We start from the raw sequence: 20,169 nt of genomic DNA, 5'->3' as shown, positions 1-20,169 counted from the left end.
CCCTTCAGTACCCTATTTTAAACTGAGATGGAACTGACACCTCACCCCTTCCATAAGGCATTTCCATGCTGCCCATCAACAGCTGTACCAATCTTTTTCTTACCACTTTACCTGGTGTGGACCACCTGGCAGCCATGGGGATGGGCAGTGCGTGGCAGGTTCAGCGCTTCTTGCCCTTGATGTGAGAAGTGAGCGCCTTGGGTTTGGGTCTTATAGCCCAGGAGCATCTGGAGTGGTGTATGCTGGGGTGGCTGAGCAGCAGCTGTGAAAGGCTGCAGTGAGAAGTGGGGATGTCCCAGCCCTGTGTTGACAGTCACAGGTGGGTCAGAATGAAAGGTGAGGGTGTTCACTGCTCGTGCCCCATATTTTTCCCACCAAGTGAGTACCAGCAGCTTCTGCTGATGTTCAGGTAACACCTGGCCCCACTCCCTCCATCCCCATCTCAGTCTGTGAGCTTAGCCTTTTGCCTCCTGAGCTTTGTTTTCCCCATTCAAATGAGGGTAGTATTCAGAGGCTGAGGCAGGAGGAGTATAAATTAAAAGGCCAACCTCGGCAACTTAGTAAGACCCTGTCTCAGTATAAAAAAGGGCTGTGGATGTAGCTCAGAGTTGAGGTTGCAGCTTGCCTGGCATGTGCGAGTCTCTGGGTGCCATCTATCATACTGAAAACCAAACCAAAACCAAAAAAGAAAAGAAAAAGAAAAACGAATCATTAACTGTTTGATTTTCCAAGAATCTTTTTAAAAAATGAGGTGTTGCAGGCAGAGCACTATTTCATCATAACACATATTTACTGCTGCACAGCAAAGGGGCTGAACGCATCTAGAGAACAGCAGGTAAACCTGGCACTGTGGCTCACACCTGTAATCCCCGTGGCTCTGGAAGCTGAGGCAGGAGGATTGCAGGTTCAAAGCCAGCCTTAGCAGCTTAGTGAGACTGTATTGGGGGGGGGGAAAGAAGGGAGAGAGGTCACAGATTTGCAGTTCATTCATCTGAACTGTAAGGTGAAGATCTGACTGTGTCTGTTGAGGTGAACTTGAGGGACCCTTTTGAAAACTGAATGAGAACTCAGTTTCCTGGTTACTTACTGTAACTGTCCACCATTATGGGTCATTCTTTGAGAGGTACAGTTGGAGGGAAGGGCAGCCTGAGTGAGAGGACTGTATAGGCAAAGGCCTGGAGGCAGGGCACCGGGTGGGTAGCGATGGCATTAGAGTTCTCCCCCTCCCATGCCCCTGACTGAGCTGGTCAGGCTCCTCCCTCCAGGCCTTCACCCAGTAACCAGTCATCCCTCTACTCCAAGGGACACTGGGAACAAGAGCAATAGAGCAAGATCCTGGGGAGTGCACCCTGCCCTTAACTGCTTGGGACCCGAAATGATGCCAGTGACATCATGCTCCCACTGTGAGGTCTGTTCAGGTCATTCCTGAATAAACTCTAGGGGAGCTGGGGCAGGTGGGTTCCTTATGACCAGGATGAGAAGCTGGGTGGCAAAGGGTACACTGGCTGGGGGGTGTTATTTTGGTTTTGGTGGTCATGGAGGTTGAACTTGGCCTCCACAAGGTAGGCAAGGACCTGACCACCGAGCTACCAGCCCAGCCCTGTGGAGGAGGTGTTCTAAGTCTGGTATATATTTAGGGAGGCCTAGAGGTCACAGAGATTTCCTTGGGCGCTCTGTGACTGGGGGCTATGTCACCATCCACCCAGCAGGTAGTTTTTTAGTTTCGGCTTGTTCCCCATCTAATTACAAATTCTGAGGAGAACATTAAAGGTAGAATATACAGAGCTTGTGGAGCATATATCAGCCAGACTTTTTTTTTAATCATACATCATTTGTAATTGCAAATGAAAATGAAAAAATAACCCAAGACAGAGATCCTCCAACTGTCATTTCTCAGTATAAAAATGTATTATTTATTTGTCCGTGTGTCTTCATGTCTTTTGTCTGTCATAATTAACATTCTTCCTCTATGTACTCCCAGTTCATCCTTTTAGGAAACTCAGACGGGCAGCTGACTTTAAACTCATGCTGGGTAAAACAGGACCATTTGTAAAGACGTGCCTTTGTCGGGTCAGGCCTGGTGTTGTGCAGTAACGCCTTCTAGCTGCAGTGGCTGGAAATGGCAAGAGTGGATTTTCTCTCACGCTGCGCTAAGTGTCAGCTTGGTGCCAGGCTGAGTTCACGTGAATCAAGATGGGATTTTTGGTTGTTTTTGTTTTGATGTTTGTTTACCCAGCTGGGGATGGAACTAGGGCCTCATGCAGGCTAGGCAAGTGCTCTACTGCTGAGTTGCATCTTCAGCCCTTTCTAAAATTTTTCTTTTGAGACAGGGTCTCGATAAATTTCCCAGGCTGACCTTGAATTTGCTACCTTCCTGCCTCTCAGGTAGCCCTGAGGTGTACATATGTCATTTCTGCTCATATATTATCCTGCTCAACCACGGAGGTTCAATTTCTGGGCAAGTAGAGTACTAGAAATACATGGCAAGTAGCACTAATTACCATCTTAACACTTTACATGTTTTATTTTAATCAAGACCATTTGAACAGACATTCAGCTCCATTTAGAACAAAGACCTTTTCTTTCAGTATTGGTCTCCCAGTTAGCATACAGCATCATATTCTTGTATTTTACTATGCTTACAAACCACAATGAGTGATCTCACTTTTAATTAAGTCTTTAAGTGACTTGAGAGCCTGAACACATTTATGAAGCAAACTAAGAGTGGATTCTTGCTAGGTTTTTATGAGCTTATCCATTAAATCACTTACAGTTGCTTTGCTTGCACTTAATTTGGCAGCATTTTTTCTTTCTAACAACTCATCTTCATTCTTTCCAATGTAACCTTGTTTGCATACAGAGAACTCTTACATTAATTTTTAAAAATTTTTTTAAACATTGATGAACTGTTATTTATTTTATATGTGGTGCTGATAATTGAACCCAGTGCCTCACACATGCTAGGCAATCGCTCTACCATTGAGCCACAACTCCAGCCCCACATTAACATTTGATAGTGGATTAAATTATTAACTTAAGAACAATTGGATAAACAGGTTTGGGAACAACTACCTCACAGGAAGTAGGTAATCCAGCAGATGGAAGCAGAACTGTTTAGTCACAATAGTGGCCCAACAGTCTGTGCCCAGGTTTTACAGGTGAAATCGAGAGTTTATTTCAGATTGGCGGACTGGGTAGGTGACATGATTTCAGAGAGCTTTACTGCAGTATTACTAATAGAATTCAGCCTACATTTTCATTTCACCTTTTGACATGAGTTTCCAGTTTGGTCACCCTGGAGCATATCCTGGTATAGCTCTCTCTATGTGTGTATAGTCCTGGGCATTCATCCCCACATGTGTCCTGAAGAGGTCTGAAGGAAAAGGAAGTGTTAATTAGAGAAGAGGAAGGATGAAGAAGAGATCCAGAGATGATCTAGAGGGCAGCAGGGGACATGGCTAGGAGTTTGGGTTAGTTAATTCTAAAGACACTGGGAAGCCACTGAAGGTTTTGGTGAGAGGTGTGAGTGTTAAAGTGACAAAAGTTAGGAGGTGTCATCCAGGTAAGAGATCCTAATGGCTTGGACCAATGAGAATGGGGAGAAGTGAAGATTTAGAAGCTCTTGTCTATTTTCTCTCCTCCTTGCTATGGAGTTATCTGTTCATATCTAACTTGCTGTCAAGGAGCACTGACTCACCTTTTGCCACAATCCAGTTCATATTCTGGATTCAAGCCATTCCTGTGAAGCCCTTAGGCAGGACACTTAGTGGGGCAGAGAACTGACCTGGCCCAGGGGTTCTCCCCATTCACCAGCCACTCCTATCTCCTTTGTTATTTGCTCCAAGGCTCCAGGGTTGGAGTGACCAGTCTCAATCCATATACAACACACTTGTTCCTCATCCATTCAAACACTGAGGACCATTGGTCCAGACCCCTCCTGTCTACACTGTTTAGTCAACATCTCAAACAAAAGTGACATTTCCCTCCTCAGCTTCAATTAGTGGCACTAATTCCCTTCTTCACTTCAATTAGTGGCACTCCTGTGCAACCCAAAACCTTGTTCTCAACCTTCTCTCAATGCACAAATCCTTTGGGCTCCAGCTTGAAAATCAATTTTGAAACTGACCACCCCCACTGCAGCCATCTTGCCCTTGATGCATCCTGTCCATGCCTCTTGCCCAGATTATTGCTACAGCCTCTCAGTTCTTCTGTTTTCACTGTTATTTTCAAAACAACAGCCAGAGGGATCCTTTAAAAAAATATTAAAAGTTAAACCTTCCAAAAGTAATTCTTCAGTAGATAACACTTGCTAAGAGAAGAATAAACAGAATCTGCATTTCAGCCGTGTAGGCCACTTTATTTCCCCTACCATCTGTCTTCTCTCTTTAGAGCTAACTGTGGAAGCATGCTGTTTCTGTAGTCTGTTTTTTTTATCCAGAATTGAACCCAGGGGTTGCTTAACCACTGAGTCACATCCCCAGCTCTTTTTCTAATGTTTTATTTAGAGTCAGGGCCTCCCTGAATTACTTAAGGCCTTGTTAAGTTGTTGCTGAAGCTGGCTTTGAATTTGTGATATTCCTAACTCAGCCTCCCAATCTGCTGGGATTAAAGGTGCATGCCACTGCACCCAGCTTCTGTAGTCTTATAGTGTGATTATGTGCATTTTACGAATGATTTGTTTATAAAATTGTCCCCCTGGTCCCCAGCCCATTGAGCTGTGCATTTGCTCTAGTCAGCAAGCATTGCAACTTGTAATATTTGTTTTCCCCAATGGATCACAGGCTCATTGAGGGACCTGGTGTGATCTGATCATCGCAGTATACTCACCGCCCAGCACAGAACCAGCCAAGGTATTAATAATAGGATTTTTCCTTCTTAAAAGGTAACTAGAGTTACTGTGCCAAGCACTGATCCTGACACTTTATTAAATTCACTTGATTCTCATAACCACTCTAAGGTTGGAATATTATCACACTAGAGGAAAAAAGACTGAAGGAAGAAATCGTACACAATGACTAGTAAGTGACTACGCACTTAATTTTAGTTGAGTGAATCAACGAATAGCGGAGAGACAGAAGCTTGAAGGCGATGCAGAGGGTGGAGCCTGGGCGCGTAGCTGTGACTGGAGGGGTTTCCAGGGGCCGATGGCCCCTCCCAAGTCCCCAAGGGGCTCGCTGGGAGTTGTGGTCCCCTACCCACCTAGCCACGTCACCCCTCCAAGCTTTAAGTCCTCCCCTCATGCGTGGTGCTACCCGCGCCCTCGGGCCTCTTGGTAGCGGCCCCGGGGCTGTAGGTGAGGTTCCCCGACTCCCAATAGGGAGCCGACTTGGTATCACCTAGTGTCATTCAGCCCCCCCCCCCACACACTTTGGTACGGTCTTTGGCTCCGCCACGCGCCCCCAGTTGTTTCTCGTACCTCGGAGCTCCTCCCCCGTGCTGGAGCGGCCCAAAGTATCTTCCCATTGCCATTCTTCTCACACACCTTCTCTTCCAAAGGTTCCCCCAGCCCTTCTTGGTACGGCCCGACCACGCCCCCTCGCGGACGCCGTTGGTACGCGCCGAGCTCCCCCGCTTGCCGCAGTGGTTTGGCCGCGGCGACCCCTCTGGTAGNCCCCTCCCCCGAGATCACGCCTTTGTCCGAGGTTTCCTCCTCTTTGGGCTCTCCCCAGTGGCCCGAAGGGTGGTCCCGCCTGGGGCAGTGGCCCCCGTGGAACCCCCTGTGGTACACGCCGGGCTCTCTCCTTTGTTACGCGTTTCTGCTGCGGTGGGGGTGGGGTACGGGGGCGGGGCGGGCTCAAATTACTGCTGACTCCGCGGCCCAATTTAAACGCGGGGTGGGGGGCGGGCGGATGCCGCCCGCGGTTGTTTTTCCTATTGGAAAGTTGGTCCCTCTTCGGGCAGGAAATCTGAAAATGCGTGAGGGGGCTGGGCGATGGCGGTCAGTAGGGGTGGGGGTAGCGTTTTGCACACGCGCACCCAGATGTTGCAGTCGGGGGCATTCTCCCCTGTGCCGGAATGATGCCTGTGGCATGCGCACCTAGAATCTGCACCCACGCCCAGATATGGGATGCCTTTATGGATTGCAATGAATTCAGGACTTAAAGGTAAACATTCAACTTTGGAGGTATGTTAGGGTGCACATGCTTCATCAGACCCCAAACATGCACAGACTTTTCAAAAACCTTAAAAATGTTTGCTTAGGGGCCGTAAAAGTGCACATCACGGCGTTTCACACGCAAACCATGCACACACTTGCCCAGATGTGAGGCTTCTACACTTGTACTCAGGCTCTCTTAGAAACACTCTGCCCAGAGGTTGCCCAGAGCTGAAGCAGCTTTACTCAAGCCTCAAACACTCTCCTGCGGGTCTGAAACATACTCCACTGCCTTCCTACTGCCTGAAGCATTCCCATCTAGTTGTTCAAATATGCTTCCTAAATCCTCAAACATGCATTGGAAGACTTTAAACTTCCCTCCAAATCCCCACAGAGCTACCCTGTGCAGTAAACAGCAAATCAGCACAATTTTGCACACACTTGCCTGGGTATGAGATTTCCTTTGGGGTTGCTTTCAGTCTAGACCCTAACTGTGTCCTTCTGCTTCCATATGCTCATCCTGAAGTTGCAGGTGTAGGTAGGGTTCAGCAAACATCCTGGTGTTTACCCACTGTGTGTGACTCCAGATCCAAACATAACAGATTCTAAGTGCTCAGTCTTCTCTTCTAGACAAGCAGACCTTAACTGTTTGGATCATACATTGGGCTAGTTCAGGTATCCCAGGTAAGCACTCCATAATTCCTGGGTCTTATGTATCATAAATACACCCCCATCTCCCAGGACTCCTGCAACTGTGTTTTTCCTACCTTTGCTCAGGTGTTGAGCCTCCCAGGTGGGTACCTGTAAACATGGGCTTTCATCACCTCTTCTCTGTCCCGGACACACTCCGGCCTTGAACACATCAACGCTTTCTTACACTGGAACGTTCTCTATCTAGTTTTCTTCCTCCCCCCCCCCCAGCCCACAATGTATATCCCTGGCCCTCTCTGGTTTTCTTCTTGATCTTGTATGTTTGCTCAAATCCCCGACTCACCTGTCCAGGTAGACTGTATGCTTGCTCATGTTTTTATTCATCTTAAGACCTGTATAAAATAAGTATTTTCCTGCTTGTCATTATTCTGGGATAAAAAGATCTCTATATGCTTTATAAGGAATGTGGAAAATATCCATTAGTGACTAGGTAAGAAGAAAGGCAACAACTCTTATAATTTTGCTTGTACCTACTACTGAGATTTTCACACATTTCCTGCTTCCAACCTCTTTCTAAAGCTTTCTCTTGTTTGCTTTGATGTGTTTGATTTTAAAAAGACAGGTTAGAGAGGGCCCTGTCAGAAGAACTTGTGCTTTGGTTTGGTAGTATGGTGCTTTCTGGTGTTTTGCAAGCATTCTGGTGTGACTCCTCCAGGATTTGTCATACCCTCTTCTTAATGCCTTCCCCTTTTTCATGAATAGCCTGTTCCTCCGTTTATTTCTTGGTACTGCCTCCCTGGGGTCAGCAAGAAAGGCCACCCTGTGCCTGGAAAGGTTGGCACAAGCTGGCAAGGGAGTTTGGATTTTCTCTTTAGGATTTTAGGATGATGGGTAGTCCTAGAAGTATTCTGAGTATTGGAGGGACAAGACCAGCCACTGTACAGGACAGGGCTGGTTATATATGTGGGGCCTGCCAGCAGGCCCTGCTGGGTATAGGAATCCTCCAGACAGCTGGCTTTTGAGTTAGGTCTGACAAATTGTTCAGGCTGCAGAGGATGAGTGGTGGCATATCCCCTAAAGGGACGGGATGACATTCCAGACTAAGCACACAGCTGGAGCAGAGACTGAAGGGGGAACAAGACCTATTCAGACCAGTGTCATGTGACCAGTGGGCTGTGGGGGCGGGGAGGACATGGGGTAACCTTGAGGGGTGTTGACTACTAGGGCAAGGGGCTTGGATAGGGCCCTGGGAGTGTCTAGCATGGAATTTGAACATTGGGATGTCATTTCTGGAGTGTGTGTACACAGCCTGTCCTTAAAGGTCTCCTGGTCTGAGTTTCTTCACCCCTCTCTGCTACAGGAAGGTGCTCGGGTCTTCGGGGCTCTGGGTCCCATCGGGCCTTCCTCACCTGGCCTCTCCCTTGGGGGTCTGGCTGTAAGTGAACACCGTCTCAGCAATAAGCTGCTGGCCTGGAGCGGCGTCCTGGAATGGCAGGAGGTGAGCAAGTCTTTGTCAGGTTCACTGGAGTTTTTGTGGACTGGCTAGGCTTCCACCAGTCCCCATGGGTGGGGGCCAGCCTGGGCTTCTAGGCTGTGTCCTATGACCCCCATTCTCCTTGCTCCCACAGAAACGCAGACCCTACTCTGACTCTACTGCAAAGTTGAAACGGGCCCTGCCCTGCCAGGCCTACGTGAACCAGGGCGAGAACCTGTGAGTGCCTGGACAGGGGACTGGGTGGGCTCATGGCCAGAAGGCGCTCCCTGACCTGCTCCTTCCTGCAGGGAGACTGACCAGTGGCCACAGAAGTTGATCATGCAGCTGATCCCGCAGCAGCTGCTGGTGAGACTCCCCCCAGCCCACCCAGTCTACCCCACCCCCATATTCCATATCCTCGTGGTGACCCAGTTGTACCCTCGTTGCCTCCAGACCACATTGGGCCCCCTGTTTCGCAACTCCCAGCTGGCACAGTTCCACTTCACCAACAGAGACTGCGACTCCCTCAAGGGGCTTTGCCGCATCATGGGCAACGGCTTTGTGAGTCGGGCAGCAGGGTGGGCAGATGTGGCATGTGGTGAGTCGGGCAGATCTCTACCCATAGCCCAAAGCAGGGAGGGGCCTGGGGTAGTTGTTCCCTTGCATGTGTGTTGGTCTCTCTTTTTTTGTGGTATTGGGGATTGAATCCTGGAGTGCTTTACCACTGAGGTACATCCCCAGTCTTTTTTTTTTTTTTAATGTTTTTTTTACTTGCAGATGGAGACAGTACCTTTATATTATTTGTTTTTATTTTTGTGTGGTGCCATGATTGAACCTAGTACCTCATGCATGGTAGGCAAGCTCTCTACCACTGAGCCAAAACCCTGGCTCCATGCATCCCCAGTTTTGACACAGGCTCTCACTAAATTGCTAAGGGTCTCACTAAGTTGCTGAGGCTGGTCTTGCACTTGGGATCCTCCTGCCTCAGCCTCCTGAGTTGATGAGAGTACAGGCATGTGCCTTCCTGTCTGGCTGCTGTTTTCAGTCTCTTGAGGAATTCTTAGTAGGACCAAGAGAACAGTAACTCCCCCACTTGAGTCTGTCTCAGGCCCTGAGAGCTTGCATTGGGGTGGGAGTGAGTGGAGGGACCTAGGCTAGCCATGTTGGGACCCAGAAGATGCTGGTAAATGGGTGTGTTTGGGGAAAAGGAGCAAACTAGCACAGTGTGTGTGGGGCTTAGTCTCCTCTAAAATGGGGCTACCAGGGCTGGGGATGTGGCTCAGTGGTATAATGCTTGCCTAGCATGCACAAGGCCCTGAGTGCAATCCTTAGCACTGCCAAAAAAAAAAAAAAAAAAGTGTGCGAGGTAACTACTACCAGGAGCCCTTATTTCATGGGGTCTCTGGGAGGATAGAATGTTTGTGTACAGTGACTTGAGTGCTCAGTAAATGTGAGCTGGTGATACTGCCAAAGGACTTGCGGTTTGGACATAAGGCAGGTCACGAAGTAAGCCCATTGGAGTTGTGGGCCAGAATGTCCCCTCTTTGGTCTTGGTTTTGGCAATGGCTTCTGGCCCCTTGCAAGTTGTCTAGCTGTGGAAGGTGGGCTCTGGGGGCAGGTGAGCATCATCTATTCATGATACCCAGAGGATTGGTTCTGGGCTCATCCCCCAGTCCCTGTTCCCCTTTTAATAGTTGGCTCCCTCCTATTCTGTACCACCATCTCCAGAAATGCCATGTGTGGCAAGACCCCTATGTCTAGGTTGTTCCCCTTTCCCTCAGGACCTAGACACATCAGGACTTGTGACTGGTGTGAGGTCTCCTAGCCAGCAGGTCCCCTTCACTTAGTTCTTGCTGAGGGAGGATGTGTTGGTCCCCAAGACCCAGTCTTCAGGGAAATGAAGTGTATAACCTGTAGTGTGACCTGGGATGGTCCCTTAGCAGGTGGTCACTCACTGAGCCCAGGATCAGGAGGTTAGGTTGCTGGTTGTGGTGGGGCAAACCTTAACCCCAGTGAGATAGGGAGGTTGCAAGTGAGGCCAGCCTCAGTGACTTAGTGAGACTCTATCCCCAAATAAAAAAGTAGTGTTTACTTAGCATGTGCAAAGCCCTGGGTGGAAGCCCCTAAGCCCCCACCTCCCCCAAAATAGAAGTAGTTGCGCAGGTAGCCTTGTCCTCCTAATTGCCATCGACAAGGCACTAGAAGCTCACATAATGAGCATTCATGTAGTACTTAGAGTGTGTACTGCACTGTCATTAACTGTGTTACAATGGGGAAACTGAGGTTGCAAAACAAGAGGTGGCTTGCCTTAGCACACAGCAAGGAGGTAGCATGTCTGGGTTTGCACCCGCAGCCTGGCCTGATGTGTGTGTTCTTAACCACAGGCCAGTTGCTGTCATCAGGTGGGCTCAAGCCCTTCCTGGAAGCCATTCAGGTTTAGGCAGCAAATCTAGTTTCTGCAGAGATGGAGCCTCTCAGGATCTTCACACCACAGTGTGGGTCCAAGATGCCACCCCAGCCTGAGTCACTGCAGGGTAGGGGAGATGCTGAGACACAGCACATGTTCTTAGAAAGAAAGGCACACTGTAACTGCAAGCCCTGCAGGAAGACCACGGCCTGGACTCTGACGACTTGTGCTCCTCTCGGTCTCTGGGTAGTGTGGAGGGCGAGTGGCTTCTCAGCAGTGTCCGGGGTTCCTGACCTGCTGGCCTCTCCCCAGGCGGGCTGCATGCTTTTTCCCCACATCTCCCCCTGCGAGGTGCGCGTGCTCATGCTCCTGTACTCGTCCAAGAAGAAGATCTTCATGGGCCTCATCCCCTATGACCAGAGCGGCTTCGTCAATGCCATACGGCAGGTCATCACTACTCGCAAACAGGTCAGGTGTGCCAGTCCAGTGCAGCCTGGCCCCTAGCTGGTGGACATGGGCAGAGCATGGTATGATAGCTGGAGCAAGGAGCGTTAGGGGGAGCTCCAAGGAGTCAGTGGCTGATTTCCATCGAGGTTCAATGGGACAAATGGCTTGTCAGGCTTGGGTTGGAGGGACAATGGATGGTGGGTGCTGGCAGAAGAGCCTCGGGAACAGGGAGGCAACATTAGGTCTGGCATACTTATCTCAGGGAAGGTGGTGTGAGGCTAAAAGGCTCTGGAGGGTGACATGTGTCCTGGTTCATGCCTGTCAATTACTGATAGTGCTACCATTTCTGAGAAGTGTACCAGGTTTTACAACAAATTATAGGTTCTGTGGGCTTCATACACCAGGTGAGGGGATGAGACTCCTCTCTGGACCCTTGGGAGTCATAAGGAGGTATTCAGCAGTCAAGGGGCAAAGCCACCTGAGGTTTCCCTGGGGCTGTGATCAAGGCAGAGACGGAGGTGGGAGGATAGACAGGGCAGGAAGAAGGCTCAGGAGCCCTAGGACAGTGGTCCAGGGAGCCTCCTCTATAGCAGAGCCTCTCCTGGTGCATGGCCCACCCTGCCTTTTTCCCCCACAGGTGGTGGGACCTGGTGGAGTCCACTCAGGCCCTGTCCAAATTGTCAACAACAAATTCCTGGCATGGAGTGGTGTTATGGAGTGGCAGGAGGTGAGTCCTGGCAGGCTGGGGACCTGGACCCAATGTATCTCACTGTCTCTAGGCTTCAGCGGCTGCTGGCATCTAGTGTCCCACCCCTGAGGCTCCTCTCTTCCTCTGTCCCCAAAGCCTAGGCCTGAGCCCAACAGTCGGTCCAAGAGGTGGTTGCCATCCCATGTCTACGTGAACCAAGGAGAGATCTTGTGAGTGTTAGATTTGGGAGCAGAGGCTACTTTCTAGCAAGACGTATTCCTGACCCCATCCTTGTGCCCACAGGAGAACTGAGCAGTGGCCGAGGAAGCTGTACATGCAGCTCATCCCACAGCAGCTGCTGGTGAGTTGGATGGCAAGTTGTGTGCGTATGTGACTTCAGGGCTGTGGGGGGCTTCCCTGAGGAGGTGGCTCTGAAGTTGTCAGCTGGAGCAGTGAGACCGGCTAAAGATGGAAGGAAGCAGTGGCAGAGGCCTTGGGCTGTGCAACCTGTCCAGCAGGTGGAGGAGGGGCGTGGAGACAGGGTTGATGTGGACTGCTGTGGCTTTAGTTGAGTGAGGTCCAGACTTGGTGCAGGCTGCCATGAGAGGCAGGGCAGAGGTGAGTAAGGAGTAGGAGGAGGGCAGGACTTTCAGGTTCCCAGCATTTGCAGAGGTGACATTTTTCTGAGCTGAAGGGCAGGTTGGTACAGCATTAACAGATTGCCATTGACTGGTGTGGGAAGTGGGTGACCCGAGGGAGGGGACCATGGAGTCAGTCCCTTGGTTTCCCCACAGACCACTTTGGTGCCACTGTTTCGGAACTCCCGCCTGGTGCAGTTTCACTTCACCAAGGACATGGAGACGCTGAAGAGCCTGTGCCGGATCATGGACAACGGCTTTGTGAGTGGGGCTTGCACAGGCAGAGGCCACCGAGCAACATGTTGCTTGGAGCCTCAGGGGGAGTCCAGCTGGGGTAGGAAGTGGTGGCGGCGGCTACTCTTGGGTTTGGAGACAAGAGTGGATCAGTGTAACTTTCCACAGAGCCAGCCAGAATGGCTGTGCCCGAGAGTGGGAATGTGTCCTGCACAGGCACCTGTGCTGCTCCAGACAGATATCCTCATTCTCTCAGCTCTTCTGATTCTGCTGCACAGACAGGCAGCTGGTATGGGTTCCAGACCTACCCCTCTAATGCCACGTCCTAGTTTACTTTGTCTCAGGACCTGGTGTCACTGCGCATCACTAAAGCACCTAGTCAGTATCCTAGGTCCCACCTGTGGTCTTCCTCACCCTTCCCCTCTGCAGGGTTTTCCAATGGGAAAACTGGAGCTCTGAGCTTATGTCCCTTGCTGGAGGGTGCCTCCCAGACAGGAGGTCGGTCTGCTTCCAGCCCAGGTCCTATACACTTGGGATTGTCTTGTCTGTGGTTTTAGCCGAGTCTTTTCCTTTCTCTGGACCAATTTCCCCATCAGAGGTGAGGAAAGGTAGCCTTCTGTGCTTCTGAACTCTTAACCAAGGATGTCTCCTTCTGGGTACTTGCTGTGCCTGGATGACATCAGTCTATAAGAACCATTGTTATTTACCTCTCCATTAGTCTGTAATGAAGGATAGCCCTGAAATCTGGGAAATCTGTTAAGGCCCCATTTTCTCCTAGGCCCCTCCCCTCCAATGGCTCTGGTGGGCACAGGCACAATTTCCTCTGGGACCCTTACACCACAGTCCCCTGAGGCAGTGCCCAGGCCTGAGGCTGCTCAGTTCTTTCTGGTTTTGGTGGAACTTAAATGAGTCCCCACCCCCACCTTGGTTTTATTTCTATAAGGTGGGAGGGGTGACTTCCTAGGTAGTACCCAATGAGCTCCATCAGGGACAGCCATATCAGTGTCCTAGGCCTGCCTGAGACAGGTGGTCCTGGACGCCTGATCACGGTGGGGGCTTTGGCGCCATCTGCGGCAGCTTTGCTTCATGTCCCCCAGCAGGAGGTGGGGTTCGCATGAGGTGGAGGCACTGTGCTTAGTGCCACTTGTCTGTCCTGATGGGCTCTTTGGAGGCCTCCTGTGCGGCAACCTCTTGGGCTTCAGCAGCACTTGTTTTGCACAAACTGCTGGGTCATTCCGCAGAAGCCTGTGGGTTCTGGTCCACTTGTTGCTCCTGGCCTTGGTCTCCTTGTCCTCCAGATGGGGCGGCAAGGCAGGGCAGCGGGCAGCACTGGGCTGGCAGTGTACTCAGTGGCACCACCTTGGGGCTAAGGGTAGTATGCGGGAAGAGTGTGAGGAACAACCACCTCTGACACGTCCCCTACCCTGCCAGGCTGGCTGCGTGCACTTTTCCTATAAAGCCTCATGTGAGATCCGCGTGCTCATGCTCCTGTACTCCTCGGAGAAGAAGATCTTCATTGGCCTCATCCCCCACGACCAGAGCAACTTCGTCAATGGTATCCGGCGTGTCATAGCCAACCAGCAGCAGGTCCTTCAGCGGAATCTGGAGCAGGAGCAGCAGCAGCGAGGGGTGAGGCCATCCCCAATACCTGCCTTCCACCCCCACCCTCCCTACTGCTGACTCTCCCCCTGACTTCCTCTGCAGATGGGGGGGTAGTGCCCCTCAACAAGACCGGGCCCTCCAGGAGTCACAGATGAGGCCCCTGCGGAGACTGGTGAGTGCTGATCCTATTCAGTGCAGATGGATCTCCTCAGACTTGCCTGGGGTGTTAGGAAGAAGCAGGGTGTCCCTGGCCTGGGGAAGACCAGAGAGAAAAAAAACATTGTGGTCCCCAGTGTTCTGTGGCCACCTGGGAATACTAGCCCCACTAGCAGGAAATTGAGTCTGGGGCAGCAGCTTCAAGGCCTAGGCATGGTGATTGCACTTCCCACAGTTCCTGGGGCTGCTGAGGTGCTGTGTCCAGCTCTTTCCACTATATCCCCTGCCCCCCAGGTCAGATGCTTCTGTGCTGGGGCCCCTGGGACTACAACTGCCCAGCAACACGGAGGACAGCGTCCTGAGGTCTCAAAGGACAGTCCCCATCCCTTTGCATTTCCCTAATAAAGTCTTTTAAGAATCTACTTGTCAGCTCAGCTCACTGCCCGAGTGCTGGGCAGCTCTCCTGCTCCGTGTGATGCCGTGGCAGGGTCAGACAACAAGGCAGGAGACTGACCCCTGTCCTAGCAGCAGTCCTCACCTGAGTGTTTTTATGTCCCCAGGGCTGGCTCAGCATTTGAGCTGTTGATGGTGTTCGCTAGGGAGTATGTGTACTTAGCAGGTTACAAGGGAAAAGCTGTGTCTACTGATCAGGAGTTGCTCTTTGAGATCCTCGTCACCCAGTGTGGGAAGGAAAGTGGGGCTAAGTGTGGAGCCCCCAAGTTACCTGACATGGGATCTTCCCCAGCTGTAATAAGTGGGTAAGGGTGTTTGGTGGCTTCACCTCATGGGGCCTTTGTGTCAGAAGCATGAAGCCGTGTGTTGGTTCTCTGTTTCCAGTACCTGGTGCCAGGGCCTCGCAGGTAGTGCTCATGGTTTCTTTCCCCTGGACTTACCTGTAAGAAAGCATAGGTCAGGGGCGTTTTTGCCTCCTGTAGCTGGAGGGGGGATCCATAGGCAGGTCCAAGACCCACATCCCCTGCATTCAAGTCCAATGCAATAGAACCTGAGCCCTGGATATTTTGTCCTCATGCAGTACTGGGAGTTGAATGCAGGGCCTCACACATGATTAGGCAAGCTTGCAATCACTGTGCCCTCATGGGCCATCTTGAGCCAAGCTCTGGCTAGCTTATAGGGGCCCATTCAATGTCCTACATTCCCATGTCTCATCTCAGTCTCTTGTTTGACCTGCTCATGACAACCTCCTAGTGACACCTTTCCACAGCCCAAGGTGGGTGGAGTGGTTTGGTGTAGAACATGAGATGTGCAGAGGACCAGCCTGAGCCAGTCCAGGTCCCTCCTTTTCTGTTAACCTGAAAATGTAGAAAAGTGTGCGCGCGTGCGTGCGTGTGTGTGTGTGTGTGTGTGTGTGGGGGGGGCGTGGGGTTGGCCCAGGCCTGGTGACGCACCTCCAAGACGACCACCCTTCCTCCCAGCAAAATGCTGGCCAAGCTTGGAGAAAAATAGCATTTATTGCCAGGTCAGGGAGGGGAGCATGGGGCTGGGCAACTCAGCCCTCAGAGAACTGCCGGTAGAGTCGCTCTAGTTGCGGCTCTAGCTGCAGCTGGAATGGGATCTCCAGGATTGCAGAGAAGCCTTCCGCCACCGTAGGAGCTTCGAACTGTTTCCTGGTGGCAGAGAAGGTGGTAAGGAGAGGCCAGGCCCTACCAGCCCACAGCCTACTAACTAGAGGTACCTGTAGCCGAATATGACGACATCTGACACTGGTGTGTGAGAGGAGCCAGTCATCTCCCGGAACTGTTAGGGGATGGTTCAGAGTGAGGCCATCAGGGGGAGGGAGGGGCAGGGCAGGGCAGGAGGGAGGGGGAGGGCAGGGGCTCACCCGGTTGTTGTGGCGAGCCTGCTCCAATGTGGCAGTGAAGAGGAAACAACGGCAGGGAACACCTGCATCCCTGGCACACTGGACATACCTGTTGAGGCCAGGAAAGCGCTGTCACCAGGCCCTTGCCAGCCCTACTAGAGACCTCCCATGGGGCCAAGTACCTGGCCCTGGTCGGGATGTCTGGATTTGTGTTGTCGATCACCACGCGTTTCCTCTGCTTCAGAGCTGCCTCACAGGTGCTCACACAGCGCTGCCAGGAGCCTATCGTATCCTGGGGACAGAGGAGAGCAGGTCACAAGCAGGAATTGCCCAATAGGGAATAGAAGATGAAGGGGTGTCCTGGTGGGGGCAGGGCAACAAATCAGAACTGCAGGAGGGAGGCAGGGGTGCTGGGCAGCAGCCCTGAAGGCCCGGTTGGGGCAGCCAGGGAATGAACCAGTGGGATGGGGCGCGGCAGCCTCTTACCCTGTTCACGTGGACGTACCCAGCTGACACGAGATGTTTCTTGAGGAAGGTGGACTTCCCAGCTGAGAGGCACAAAATCACTATCAGTGGATACCCAGGACCCAGAAGGACACTTACAGCACCCAGAGATGGGGATCAGGATATCTCACCCCCAGGGAATCCCACGGCGACAACCACCTCTGGGTCAGAGCTCAGGAGGGAGCTGGACTCTGGGAGGCAGAGAGGCCCTGAGCAGGAGACAGTCCTCTAGGAGGGGTGGAACAAGAAGTTGAGACCCTCATTCCCCTGCTTGTTCCCTGCCTTCCACCCTTCGGGCCTCACCGGGTCAAATGCTGGGAGGACAAAGGCTGCTGTGGGCTGCTTAAGGAAGAACTCCTCCGGGGTGGCGAAGGGCAGGCCAAGGTTGAGCGCAAACTGGGGCAAAGGCAGAGGTGAGGCAGAGGTCGAGGGCGGGATGCGGGGCTCACCATTGGTGACCGATCCCCAATCGGTCACCTGCTCACCAATCGGTCAGCGCAGGAAAAGTCTTTCTTCTTACGGCCAGGGGCCCAGTTGGCTGGGCGGCCTGCTGCATCTGGAACGCACGAGGATACCCTTCACTGCCAGCAGGTTTGGAGAGAAGGGTCTTGGCCCACCCGCAGCAGCCCCAAGCCCTTACCTCCCACGAAGATGCTGTCCCCCATAGAGATGGGCACGCCCTCGTTGGCCTGGAGAGACAAATAGAACCTACTCCTAACAACTGTCCCTCTGCAGTAAAGGGCTCCCTGGGGCAGCTCCTCTTGGTCTGTGCCCTGCATCAGGCCAGATCTCAAACCTCTCAAGTCCTCACCATTGCAGCGCTTCTCACGCTTCACTGCCTAGACTCAGGCCAGAGCGGATAGGCTTCCAGGCTCCCATCCCCACTTAGACCCCACACGTGTCCCTACTCTGCTCCCGTGGCCCCAAGGCGAGGCCCCACCCTCTCACTCACCTGGGTCCACCAGGTGGGCATCCGCACTAGTGAACACGCAAGGCTCGGGGCCTTCACACCAGCTGTCACTCTGGCCAGGACCACTTCTGCAGATATCCATGTGGCTTCTTCCCTCACCTCCCTTAGACTTTTACTCAAATATCACCTTCTTAGAGACGTCCCCCTGGCTACCGTAGGAAAATCACAGCCTACTTCCTATTTTATACTCATGTGTGCATTTATAGCTGGCTGCCATCAGCGGTCTACGAGTACTGCTACAGCAGGCATGCCACTATTATTTACCAGGATTTTCAGCTCAGAACAAACCATTGGTTGAATGAATTAACAATCTCAACCACTGATTTTTTTTTTTTTTTTGGTGGTACTAGGGATGGAACCCAGTGACTCAGACATGCTAGGCAGGTGCTCTACAGCTGAGCCACATCCCCAGCCCTATTTTGTATTTTATTTAGAGACAGGGTCTCACTGAGTTGCTTAGTGCTTCACCTTTGCTGAGGCCAGCTTTGAACTCATGATCAGTGAGTTTGATCAGCTGCCTTTGAACTCAGCCTCAGCCTCCTGAGCCGCTGGGATTTCATTCATGCGACACCGTGCCCGGCTTATTTTATAGTTTGAGACAGGGTCTCCCTAAGTTGCCCAGGCTGACTCAATCTTACCCTCCTGTCTCTGCTCCTGATGCAACCTCTGACTTCAGCTTAATGGTACTGACCTCATATACCAGCACCTAGGACCTGACAGCTAAACCACATGACAAGGACTAAGGGAGGAGAGAAAGAACAAGCCCTAAGAAACAGGGGCTAGAGCAAGGGGAAGAGGAGGTACAGCTCACCTGCTCCTGCAGATGGTCCCACATGCCAGTCACCGGCTTCCGATACAGGCCTGCATGTGTAGCCACCAGCACCTGAAGTGGGGCAGGGGTCACACACCATCCTCAGCTCTTCCAAGCCCCAAAGAGCTGGGTACCAAGCCCCAGAGAGCTGCCCATGCTCTGGGATATACAGCTCATGACAACTGCTCATGGCTTAACCCCAGCAGAGGCCTCTGTCCCATACATCCCAGGGACTCTCTCTGGGTTTGTCTCCCACCCAAGGGTCTTTGTTACCCTACCCTGGCCCTAGCCTCCATTCTAGTCATACCTGAAAGGGAACCCCCAGCTTCTCTACCACAGCCTCCACCTTGGCCTTGAACTCCTCTGCTGGCAGTTTCCCTCGTCCAATGCCCATCTGGTTGGTGAAGATCACCAGCTAGGGAGCAGACAATGTCACCAGGGCCTCCTCATCAGAGACCCTGTCGCGCTTGCTCACATAGGCACAGACCTTGTAGCCTTCTGCTTCCAACTCCTTCAGCTTGCGTGGAATCTCTAGGTACAAGACCCTAGAATGGGTCGGAAGTGGACAAGTGACCTGGGGCCTGGAGGGGTCAACCAGCTCCACTCACTCCCTTCCCTTGCCCCTCCTCACCTCCAGTCACTGGGGCCAGTGGGAAACACCTTCCCAGAGCGGGTGGTGATGAGGGTCCCATCCAAATCAAAGGCAGCTACCTGGTGTCACCAAGAACAGAGGAGGGGCAGCATTGAGACACCCGTCTCTTCACTCACAGGATGAGTCACAATAACACTTTGATGCAGGGAGATGGTTTTCTGTAGATATGACCCAACAGGGATGAGGCACAGACACATCACCTGAAATCCTACTGTCCTGTCACTCCTGTGTCCACCCCACCTCTGCATTTCTAGTATTAAAATGAGGATTAGTTTCTTACCCGATCTCCTCCCCTGGGCTTTTACACCTTGGAGATTAATAACTACAGGGGAAATAAAACCAGAGCAAAGCTTTTTTGGGGTGCCCACTGCCTGTCAGGGACCAAGGCCACATACTTTTTGGGAAGTCATCATTTCAGAGGTGAGATGTAGACTCAGCATGGCCTTGACCACATCTAAGTGCAGTCTGAAGAGCCCCTGCTGACCTGTTCCTGGTCATCCTGCTGATTCCTGGGTGGCTACCAAGGGGCAGCAGGGACCAACCCACACTTCCCCCAAGGCTAAGAGGCTGACAGCCTTGCCTAGGATCACATTTGAAGTTCAGACTGAATGCCCAGCCTAGGGCAGAACCTCCAGCAGCCTCACCTTGCCCCGAGGCTTCACCCCAGGTGCTGTGAACACTAGCAGCTTCTCCAAGCTCTCCCAGCCAGGGGATGACTTCCTTAAGCGCTTTTTCTGCTGCTTAGCATCCTTCTCCTGCTCTTCATCTGAAGCTACTGGAGAGGTGCCAGGCGGAGTATCTGGCTGGGATCCTGATGTATGGGTCTCTTTCCAGCGCAGGGTCAGTGGGTGGAGGCCATTGACCAAATATAGTGTGTCCCCCACCCCCAGAGAGCCCTCCAACCCTGGTTTCAACTGCTGGGTCATTCCGCAGAAGCCTGTGGGTTCTGGTCCACTTGTTGCTCCTGGCCTTGGTCTCCTTGTCCTCCAGATGGGGCGGCAAGGCAGGGCAGCGGGCAGCAC

At 52.0% G+C, this 20,169-nt stretch overlaps 2 protein-coding genes and 1 long non-coding RNA gene across 7 annotated transcripts in view; 2 read left to right on the top strand and 1 right to left on the bottom strand.

Annotated features, from left to right (window-relative positions):
• Positions 1-4,710: 4,710 nt before the first annotated feature.
• LOC125612566 lies at positions 4,711-5,788 on the top strand. Its single transcript, XR_007342987.1, has 3 exons — positions 4,711-4,850; positions 4,958-5,018; positions 5,497-5,788. It is a non-coding gene; the product is annotated as an uncharacterized LOC125612566 (long non-coding RNA).
• Positions 5,789-8,104: 2,316 nt separating this feature from the next.
• On the top strand, positions 8,105-14,813 carry Ptov1 (PTOV1 extended AT-hook containing adaptor protein). 2 transcript variants are annotated; one of them, XM_015496512.2, is made up of 12 exons: positions 8,105-8,243; positions 8,374-8,456; positions 8,528-8,585; positions 8,673-8,780; positions 10,939-11,094; positions 11,711-11,800; positions 11,918-11,991; positions 12,065-12,122; positions 12,556-12,660; positions 14,065-14,262; positions 14,338-14,407; positions 14,686-14,813. In XM_015496512.2, exons 3-11 carry the CDS (start codon positions 8,559-8,561, stop codon positions 14,347-14,349), a joined length of 828 nt encoding a protein of 275 aa, XP_015351998.2. In that variant the 5' UTR covers positions 8,105-8,243; positions 8,374-8,456; positions 8,528-8,558; the 3' UTR covers positions 14,350-14,407; positions 14,686-14,813. The 2 variants fall into 2 exon arrangements, with proteins under 2 accessions (XP_015351998.2, XP_048646469.1); XM_048790512.1 differs by having other exon boundaries at positions 8,106-8,243; positions 14,627-14,813.
• Positions 10,966-20,169, bottom strand: part of LOC107151229 (polynucleotide kinase 3'-phosphatase) — a 10,804-nt gene continuing 1,600 nt past the window's right edge. The window contains exons 1-14 of one of the 4 annotated variants that reach the window (XR_007342985.1): positions 19,792-20,100; positions 19,127-19,206; positions 18,983-19,040; positions 18,803-18,910; positions 18,496-18,567; positions 17,355-17,403; positions 17,200-17,270; positions 17,018-17,110; positions 16,846-16,942; positions 16,697-16,758; positions 16,393-16,502; positions 16,232-16,319; positions 15,116-15,284; positions 10,966-14,487 (exon numbers count right to left, since the gene is read on the bottom strand). Coding sequence is in view for 3 of the 4 variants with exons in the window: in XM_015496510.2 (XP_015351996.1) it covers positions 15,899-16,016; positions 16,085-16,146; positions 16,232-16,319; positions 16,393-16,502; positions 16,697-16,758; positions 16,846-16,942; positions 17,018-17,110; positions 17,200-17,270; positions 17,355-17,403; positions 18,496-18,567; positions 18,803-18,910; positions 18,983-19,040; positions 19,127-19,206; positions 19,792-20,101 (1,378 nt within the window). In the remaining variant the exon portion in view is untranslated. Of the gene's footprint in view, positions 14,488-15,115; positions 15,285-15,841; positions 16,017-16,084; positions 16,147-16,231; positions 16,320-16,392; positions 16,503-16,696; positions 16,759-16,845; positions 16,943-17,017; positions 17,111-17,199; positions 17,271-17,354; positions 17,404-18,495; positions 18,568-18,802; positions 18,911-18,982; positions 19,041-19,126; positions 19,207-19,791; positions 20,102-20,169 lie in introns of those variants that run through there. The other 3 variants (XM_048790510.1, XM_015496510.2, XM_048790511.1) reach the window with 3 other exon arrangements.

Source organism: Marmota marmota, unplaced genomic scaffold, assembly GCF_001458135.2.
Source record: "Marmota marmota marmota unplaced genomic scaffold, marMar, whole genome shotgun sequence".
Taxonomy (NCBI): domain Eukaryota; kingdom Metazoa; phylum Chordata; class Mammalia; order Rodentia; family Sciuridae; genus Marmota; species Marmota marmota.
Note: the sequence above shows the minus strand (reverse complement) of the source record. Positions and strands in the feature narration are given on the sequence as shown.